Below are 9,427 nucleotides of genomic sequence, written 5' to 3'. Positions count from 1 at the left end.
TCATGCTGGGAATGAACAGTCTTTCTTTTTCCCTGCTCACTCCATGCTGGGAGTGTTTTCTGGCACAGAACAGTCCAAGCATCTCAGTTTTATGAACAGGATCCTGATGTGTGTACGTAATGATCCTTTTAATATACCAGTAGCAGCAAAAATAGCAGCATAGAGGGGGGTTCAGTGTGGGTTAGAGTGTCAGTGCTGGGGTTTGGGAGCTTGGATAAACACTTCCCTGTAAATCAGACTGGGGATATGAACTTTTTTATTTCCAGAATTTTGTCCACTCTTGTTGTTATCTTTAGTTTGAGCAAGTTTGGAATCATTTTTTTTGGCCAAATAAGTTGTATAGAGGCTGACTCATGTTGTCCTCTCAGCCAGCCATGTGTTTGTTCACATTCTCCCTGCCCTGACAGGGAGATGATCCTTTTCTCTGAATAGAAATGTGTATGGGGAGATGTGAGTTTTGGGAAAAGCAAACCAGCCAAACAGTCATTTTCTTTATCCTTTTTTTTTTTTTTTTACAAGGGGTTCCTGTATTTCCACTCCTTCTTTTGATAGAGCAATTTACCTTGAACATAATTAAGAACCCAGCTAATAAACCTCAGGCATTTTGCCATCCATTTTGCTGTGGTAGTTTAAAATATTGCATAAGGTACATTTAAAATAGTCTGTTACATACTTCACATGTCTAGTGACTGTGCTGCAAGGAACTCCCCTAAAACATTGAGCTACAAGTCATCAGTTGGCTGTGATAATACCCCAAATATCTCCAGAGCTGAGCAGTCCCCTAAAACATTGAGCTACAAGTCATGGATTGGCTGTGATAATACCCCAAATATTTCCATGAGCTGAGCAAAATGCAGAGAAAATGATCACCCACCTGATGGAAACCCTTATTCTGGAACAACCCACAGAAATCTCTTCTTGGCTTCTCTTGCAGCTGAACGAGCTCTGGATACCATGAACTTTGACGTGATCAAAGGAAAACCCATTCGCATCATGTGGTCTCAGAGAGACCCTTCCTTGAGGAAATCAGGGGTTGGGAATGTCTTCATTAAGAACCTGGACAAATCCATTGATAACAAGGCACTTTATGACACATTCTCAGCGTTTGGCAACATTTTGTCCTGCAAGGTGAGATGGGGTTGGTTTTGTCCCATTTTGTTGTCGCAGGGGCATGATCAGACAGTTCAGCATGGGGCATGAAAGGGACATATTTCAGTGGGGAGGAGTAGAGTTTCTGAAAGGCAGAGCTGATCAAAAGCTCAGGGCTTGCTGAAGTCCTATCAAGCCTGAGCCACAGATGACTTTTCCCTCGTGTTGACCCTCAGCGGTTGCGTTTATCGACGTTCCTGAGCGCGACGGAGGAGAGAACCCATTCAGAGAGCTAATATTTTGTTTCCCTTCCACGTGTGCAGGTGGTGTGTGATGAGAATGGCTCTAAGGGCTACGCTTTTGTGCACTTTGAGACCCAGGATGCTGCAGATAGAGCCATCGAGAAGATGAACGGCATGCTGCTCAACGACCGCAAAGTGTGAGTGTCACAGCCGCCAGCAGCAGCGCTCACATGCTCCGGGATGCATCTCGGTATTAACAGGGACACACAAGGCACTGGTTCTCCTGGCCCAAGCCTTGGCCTGCTACCTCTCCACTCCAGGGCTGGTGAGTGACCCTGCCCAAGCCATGGCCTGCTACCCCTCCATTCCAGGACTGGTGGGTTTCCCTGACCGAGCCTTGATTTGTCACCTCTCTCTGCTAGGGGTTGGGGTGGGGTGTTAGGGTCAGAACTCTCCACTGCAGAGCTGGGTGGGTATCCTTGGCTGACCATAGCACAGGTGATTTTTTTCTGGTTGCTCTGTGGCTTGTTTGTCCTTCTTTTCTGTCATCCTTTCTTGTCCCCGTTCCCAGCTCCTACTACACACTCATTTTTCTGCCTCGCCACAAGTCACACATTGTTCCTGCACTCTTGCAAACAATCTGTTTATTGGGGTTTTCCTCCTCTCTTACAGATTTGTTGGGAGGTTCAAGTCTCGTAAGGAGCGGGAGGCTGAGCTGGGAGCCAAGGCCAAGGAGTTCACCAATGTCTATATTAAAAACTTTGGGGATGACATGGATGATGAGAGGCTAAAGGAGATGTTTGGCAAATATGGTAAATACAGAAGTACTTCTAATGTGGCTGTGATTTTGTGAACTGTGGTGGTTTGAGTGTTGTTACCATCTGTGTAGCTCTACCTGGGGCACTTGGGGGCTGAGGTGTGGGCAGTGCTTGTGCCAAATGTTGGGCATGAGGCTGAGGGCTGGGGCTGTTATAAGGAATTTAATAGTCTTGAAATAATGTTGTGATATTTTACTAAACCTGTCCCTTGGTAACAGGTAAAACTTTAAGTGTTAAAGTCATGACAGACCCCACTGGAAAGTCCAAAGGCTTTGGCTTTGTAAGCTTTGAAAAGCATGAAGAGGCTAACAAGGTAGGACCAATTTTTTTGTTGCTGTTGTTGCTTGGGTATCTTCAGAGAAGAAAAACTTGGTTTATCATGGGAACTTGTTTCTGAAAAGGAAGAAAATTCTGCCTCAGGTATAATCTCTTCTAGAGGTGGGAATTTAGAAACCCTTTGTACCTCACTAGCTTGGGTAACTTGGCATTTCTGCTGATTACTGGCTCCACACAGAGTGGAGTGGTACAATCAAGCCTGTTAATTGCTGAAGAAACAGTACAGTGCAGGGCTTAAGGAGGAGGAAGGTGTCTCCAAGTGAGAACATAGCTTAGAAATGCTGTTCCCTGAGCAATATGCTCAGTAAAATTCAGTCTTAATTCCAAGAAAGAGTGGAGATAACTTCACAAATTGCTGCTGGTGGTGTCAGTGTGTTCTGCTAACTTCAGTCTTTAATTAGCTCCTTGTTAAATAGAAACCTTCTGTACACAGAATGTTCACATTGCCTTCCTTACATGCAAAGTCAATATGCAAACTTTGGTTTATTGGCTTTCAGGCAGGGATAGGAGGTGAACTTTGGGCAGTCCTGTTCCTGTAATAGGATCAGGTGCTCTCTGGCTTCAGCAGCTGACAGTTTCCTCCATGCAGGCAGTAGAAGAAATGAATGGGAAGGATATCAATGGGAAAATGCTGTTTGTGGGCCGAGCACAGAAGAAGGCTGAGCGCCAGGCAGAGCTGAAACGGAGGTTTGAGCAGCTAAAACAGGAGAGACTCAGCAGATACCAGGTGAATAGTCTGTTCCTCTTTTGCATTTAAGCACCATTTTGAGTGGGTTGACAGACTTGAATTGGCAAAGCATTCATTGCCCTGTGAGTTAACACTTGAGGTGTCTCCCTGGTGTTTGGTGGGAAAGGGAACATCAGGGTATGGTCTTGGCAGCCAAAGTGTTCAGGAGGATGTGAGAAAACAGCCATGCAGTGTCTTTGACTGTCAAATGGGGATACCTAGAGGGATGGGAAGAGAGAGCAGAACTGCATTGTTGTCTGTCTAATTTAGGGCAGAACTAGGGCATGTCAGAGGAGGCATCTGAAACTTCCCCACTCCTTGAGGGTCAGTGCTGGACTGGGGCCACAGGATGCGACAGGAAAGCAAAGGAAATCCAGACAAGCTCCTTTTCACCACAGTGGGACTTGTCTCTACGCCTTTGCAACATTTATCACCTTCAGCTTTGGGTGGTTTGAAAGGAACATGATGCTAAATTAAGAGTTTTCAGACAAATTACAGCACTGGCAGATGGATAACAGGAGATGTACTCGAGATTTCCTTTAATGTTAGGAGTGTCTTACTGTTCTCTCCCTTCCAGGGTGTTAACCTATACATTAAGAACCTAGATGACACTATAGATGATGAAAAACTGAGGAAGGAGTTCTCACCTTTTGGGTCAATAACAAGTGCCAAGGTATTGTGGGGTTTGGGGGTATCTGAATTTCAAAGTCTGAAGAAGGAACTGTTGGCTGACGTGGGGTTGATTCTTGTATCCTCTGGTTCTGGTTCTAAGAACATCTGGGCTAAGAAATTTAGAGATTTTTTGGGGGTCTTGATGGGGATTTACTGAAAACTTCATTCCCTTACCAAAAGAGGAAGCAGGAAGTGGCAAACATGCTGGTTTGAGGTGACTCATGATAAGCATGAGGTGGCATTTTCCTTCATGCATTTGAGGCTGCACCAAATCTTTCCCATTCCTTACTGCTCAGTGTGGGCCTGGGGACACATGGTGCTGAGAGCAAAGCAGAGCAAATCCAGACAGGTGACTCTTCTTTGAGTACCTGTCTCTACACCTCTGCAACAGTGCTGTCCTACCTGACTGAAATGGGGATTCTTAGGTTGAGTTGTGGTAACTGATGCTCCACTAGCAACTGATCTCTACTGCAGGTGATGCTGGAAGATGGACGGAGCAAAGGGTTTGGCTTTGTCTGCTTTTCATCTCCAGAGGAAGCTACAAAAGCTGTGACAGAGATGAATGGGAGGATTGTGGGCTCAAAGCCACTGTATGTGGCACTGGCACAGAGGAAAGAGGAGAGGAAGGCCCATCTAACTAACCAGTACATGCAGCGCATCGCTGGGATGAGAGCCTTGCCTGCCAACACCATCATCAACCAGTTCCAGCCTGCTGCTGGGGGATACTTCATGCCTGCTGTGCCCCAGGTGAGCTGAGCTGGAGTGGGTTTTTTTAACCTTAGAGGTTTGTTGGTTCAGCTGCTGTAACCTCGCTGAGCCTTTCTTATGCCTATAAGCAAAGAACTCTCCTAATGAGGATGCAGACTGGAGTTAATTGGGACTTGCCAGCTGCCTGTTCTCTTCATCTGACTGAGTGTTGTTGAGTCCTGGCAAAACATGTTGTAAACAGTGTTTGTCATTCACTTAGATGAGCTTGTCTGATCTCTCTTCAGGCTCAGAGCAGACCCACTTACTATGCACCCAACCAAATGACACAGATGAGACCCAACCCACGCTGGCAGCAAGGAGGAAGACCTCAAGGTGAGTTGGTTGGATGACCTTTTTTGTGGCTGTCCTTCCCAGCAGGAACAATGCATGCTTTCCTTTCCATGCACAACCCCTGGAGCTGACTATTCTGACTTGCCAGTTGGTTCTGTTTTGAAGATTTCCCCCTCATTTCTTCCCTCAGGATTCCAGGGAATGCCCAATGCCATGAGGCAGTCAGGACCTCGGCCAGCCCTGCGCCATCTGGCCCCTGCCAATGCTCCAGCCTCCCGTGGCCTCCCAGCTGCTGCCCAGAGAGTTGGTAAGGTGTCTGCTCCTGGGCTTTTCCCCTTGGCCATCAGGGAGGAGGATGCTATGGAGATTTGCCTTCTGGAGCAAGGGACAGAGGCAGCACCTGACTCTTTCCTATTCCTCGCTGTGCAGTGCAGGTCTGGGACAGTTGGTGCTACAGCACAGCAGTAGGAATCCAGATGGGTTGTTTTCCACTGGTTTGGGACTCATCTCTACACCTCTGCAACACTTAACAACCAAAAAAACCCAACAAAAGGCTCTGTAGGTTATGGATTTTGCTTTCAGAGTAGAACATCCAAATTCACTTCAGTCCAGTGAACAGCTAGAAAATGCAAGATGTGGAATCCATGGCTCAGTTTTAGGGAGCATAACCCCTTCTTAAAGTAACCACTTGCATTTTGGAGAGTATTTTCGAAGTATCCTAGATGTTACTGTGCCAAGCAATTCAGCAGTTAACACCAGACATCCCAACTTGCTGCAGGTCTTTGCCATTCTGTTCTCCTTCCTTGGCAGGTGTTGGCACAGCAGCACAGACCTTAGCTCCTCGTCCTCCTGTAGCTGCTCCTGCTCCCAGAGCTGTTCCTCCATACAAATATGCCTCAAGTGTTCGCAGCCCACACCCAGGAGTGCAACCTCTGCAGGTAACACCAGGGCTGGGCTGGGAATGCCCTGCAGTTACTGCAGCCCAGCAGGTTTTACATCCAACTGAGGTGTTATTTTTTTATAGAAACTTCAAGCTACTTTTATAACCCAGACAGGCATCATTTGGGATTTAAACACCTGGCAGTTTTGCCAGGGGCACCCTGGTTGTTTTATCTGTTTTGTGTTCCCAAGCCCTTTTGTCCTTGCTGCAAGGATGTTTTCCTTGTGTTCCCATTTTTGTGACCATTTTATTCTCTTCCCCTTCTTTGCCAAGTCCTCACTAGGGTATCACAGTTTGCTTTTCCCACAAACCTCTGTGTTGTAAGAGCAACATCCATGCCTGTTTCTTTTTCTCAGTGTTTCACCATGTTTGACCCAATTTTTGTAAGATATTTACAGTGCCCCTGTGTGACATTACAGGACTTGGAGGGAGTGTGTTTGTGAGCCAAGGGCACCTTTTCCCAAGCTTAAACCTGCTGAAAGCTTGACAAAAATTGTGTTTTAGGAAGGGGAGTATCTTAGTAGTGTCTAAATATGAAACAATCAGCTTAATACCTATTTCAGACCCCTCATTTGTGCCCTTTACAGGCACCTCAGCCTGCAGTACATGTGCAGGGCCAGGAGCCACTAACAGCTTCCATGCTGGCTGCTGCCCCTCCCCAGGAGCAGAAACAGATGTTGGGTAAGTCCAACTCCAGTGCTCATGGATTGCCCTTCACTTTGGAAAACCTCTCAGCTTCCCAAAATAACTTTTTAACAGAAACTCATCTATCTGGAACTCTTTCTTTTTTTTTCCACTTCAGGAGAACGTTTGTTCCCTCTGATCCAAGCTATGCACCCCAGCCTTGCAGGGAAGATCACAGGAATGCTGCTAGAGATTGACAACTCTGAGCTGCTGCACATGTTGGAGTCTCCAGAGTCCCTCCGGTCCAAGGTGAGCTGGTCTTGGTCCTCTCTGGGGGTGGCTGTGAGCAGAGAGCAGGTCTCACTGGGCTTTGTCTCCCCAAGGTGGAGGAGGCTGTGGCAGTGTTGCAGGCTCACCAAGCCAAGAAAGAAGCTGCCCAAAAAGTGGGTGTGGTTGCTGCTACCTCTTGAACCAGGATGACTGGTGAGTGCCTCAATCCTCAGCTTCAGTTAGAAGCTTCCAGAACCAACAGATAAGACACAATTGTGTCTGGAGCTCTGTGTCCAGCACTTGTCTGATTTTACTCCACTCTTCAAACCCTAATGTAGTTTCTCCCAACAGAATCCTTATGTAGAACTTAAGGAATATACTTCAGGTACTTTGATGAAGCAGCAGAAAGATGTTGTATAAGTCCCTGAAGTGTTTCTTGCAGCTGATACGTCAAGGAAGGACTAATACATTGGGATGAGTTGTGGAGCTGCTTAATCTGGGAGAGACACAAGGGGCTCTAGTGATTTTGAGGCTAAACAGGCAGTTAATGCTCATTTCTTATCCTGAAAACCATCTGCCTTCAGTCTGTATTAAAGTGCAGGTGTTGGGAAGGTCACTTCACTGAGCAGGTTTCTCCATACAAACTGTCACCAATATTTGGAGCTGACTCTTGTTTAACTTCTCTATGAAGTTTTTGATTCTTTGAGTGCCTCTTCTTGCTTCTGCTGATCTTTTTTTTTTCTGTGGGTTGTCTGGAATTGCCATCTCCAGTACTTTTTGTGAGGCTGTTGTGGTCAGATGTCACAACTCCAAAGTGATGAAGAATGATGAGGATTCTTATTTTCATTCACATATTTTTCAGTGACTTGTCAATGAGGATTCTTATTTTCATTCACATATTCCTCAGTGATTTTTCAGATGTTCAAAAATGTGCATTCTCCATAACTGAATCTCTGTACCTTCCAAAAGATACTGAGCTTGTAATGCTGGGATGTTCCCTAACTTGTGTGTGAATAACCTGTTTCCCTCTTTTCCTCTAGGATACAAAGAAGCCAAATAGCCCCTTCCTAGACATCAGCTCCAGATGTTTGAAGATCCTTCACTGTCCTGCACATCTCAATGCCATGCATCATATCACATAGTTACATTGCATTTTGTAAATTAATCTTGAAGATCTTATTTAAAAAGCCAAGTCTGAAGCTTGAGGTTTCCAAAACCACAATTAGGGGTTGGAAGCTTTTCCTTTGAGGTCAGAGCAGAGCTACCCCTTGTGTCTTCTAAAGAGGACGTTGAGGATTTTAGGCTGGAAGTATTTTTGTGGGTTTGTGTTTAATTGAACAATCCAGTTTGGAAAGTCTGGAAAACATTTATCAATAAAGGAATAAACTTGCACTGCTGCTCTTGGTGGATGTTTCTTTGGTTTTTGCTGGGTCTTTTCATGGATCTTGGTGCTGTTTTGTATACTAAAGGTGGCTGCATTTTGGCACTGGGGTTGAGAAATGATTTGTAAAGTATTTTTTCCAGAGAGAGTGCTCTGGCATTGGAATGTGCTGCCCAGGGAGGTAGTGGATTCACCATCCCTGGAGGTTTTCAAGCTGAGACTGGATGTGGCACTTAGTGCCATGGGCTAGTGATCATAGTAGGGTTGGACTTGATGATCTTGGAGGTCTTTTCCAACCAGGTTGATTCTATGATTCTATGATTTATTAGTATTATTTGTCATGATGAATGGACTTTGATGCAGCCAATGGAATTCTTGCACCCAGCACAAAGTGTCTCATTGCTCTGGGGGCATGGGATGGGACAAGCAGGGAGGGGATGTTTAGGGATCTTCCAACCCAGTTGATTCGATGATTTGATGATTTATTAGTATTATTTGTCATGATGAATGGACTTGGATGCAGCCCATGGAATTCTTACACCCAGCACAAACCCAGTGTCCCATTGATCTGGGGACATAGGGTGGGACAATCAGGGAGAGGATGTTCAGGGACCTTTCAACTCAGTTGACTCGATGATTTATTAGTACTTTTTGTCATGATGAATGGACTTAGATGCAGCCCATGGAATTCTTCTTGCACCCAGCACAAACCCAGTGTCCCATTGATCTGGGGACATAGGGTGGGACAATCAGGGAGAGGATGTTCAGGGACCTTCCAACTCAGTTGATTTATTAGTAGTATTTGTCATGATGAATGGACTTGGATGCAGCCCATGGAATTCTTACACCCAGCACAAACCCAGTGTCCCATTGCTTTGGGTGCATGGGGTGGGACAATCCGGGAGGGGATGTTCAGGGACCTTCCAGCTCGTATTTATTTGTACTTTTTGTCATGATGAATGGACTTTGATGCAGCCCATGGAATTCTTACACCCAGAACAAACCCAGTGTCCCATTGCTCTGGGTGCATGGGGTGGGACAACCAGGGAGGGGATGTTCAGGAATCTCCCAACTCGGTTGATTCGATGATTCTATGATTTATTTGTACTTTTTGTCATGATGAATGGACTTAGATGCAACCTCTATAATTCTTCTTGCACCCAGCACAAACCCAGTGTCCCATTGCTCTGGGGGCATGGGGTGGGACAATCAGGGAGAGGATGTTCAGGGACCTTCCAGCTTGGTTGACTCGATGATTTATTAGTACTTTTTGTCATGATGAATGGACTT

At 45.8% G+C, this 9,427-nt stretch overlaps 1 protein-coding gene across 1 annotated transcript in view; it reads left to right on the top strand.

Annotated features, from left to right (window-relative positions):
* Positions 1–8,148, top strand: part of PABPC4 (poly(A) binding protein, cytoplasmic 4 (inducible form)) — a 13,250-nt gene extending 5,102 nt beyond the window's left edge. Inside the window, exons 2-15 of the mRNA XM_009073008.1 lie at positions 935–1,128; positions 1,413–1,528; positions 2,004–2,143; positions 2,368–2,462; positions 3,075–3,212; positions 3,790–3,885; positions 4,359–4,631; positions 4,877–4,964; positions 5,113–5,229; positions 5,733–5,860; positions 6,450–6,543; positions 6,665–6,795; positions 6,870–6,969; positions 7,797–8,148. Of these exons, the coding sequence (XP_009071256.1) occupies positions 935–1,128; positions 1,413–1,528; positions 2,004–2,143; positions 2,368–2,462; positions 3,075–3,212; positions 3,790–3,885; positions 4,359–4,631; positions 4,877–4,964; positions 5,113–5,229; positions 5,733–5,860; positions 6,450–6,543; positions 6,665–6,795; positions 6,870–6,956 (1,697 nt within the window). The 3' untranslated portion in view covers positions 6,957–6,969; positions 7,797–8,148. The remainder of the gene's footprint in view (positions 1–934; positions 1,129–1,412; positions 1,529–2,003; positions 2,144–2,367; positions 2,463–3,074; positions 3,213–3,789; positions 3,886–4,358; positions 4,632–4,876; positions 4,965–5,112; positions 5,230–5,732; positions 5,861–6,449; positions 6,544–6,664; positions 6,796–6,869; positions 6,970–7,796) is intronic.
* Positions 8,149–9,427: the final 1,279 nt, after the last annotated feature.

This window comes from Acanthisitta chloris, unplaced genomic scaffold (assembly GCF_000695815.1).
Source record: "Acanthisitta chloris isolate BGI_N310 unplaced genomic scaffold, ASM69581v1 scaffold7294, whole genome shotgun sequence".
NCBI classification, from domain to species: Eukaryota; Metazoa; Chordata; class Aves; order Passeriformes; family Acanthisittidae; genus Acanthisitta; species Acanthisitta chloris.
This window is presented reverse-complemented; position numbering and strand designations above follow the sequence as displayed.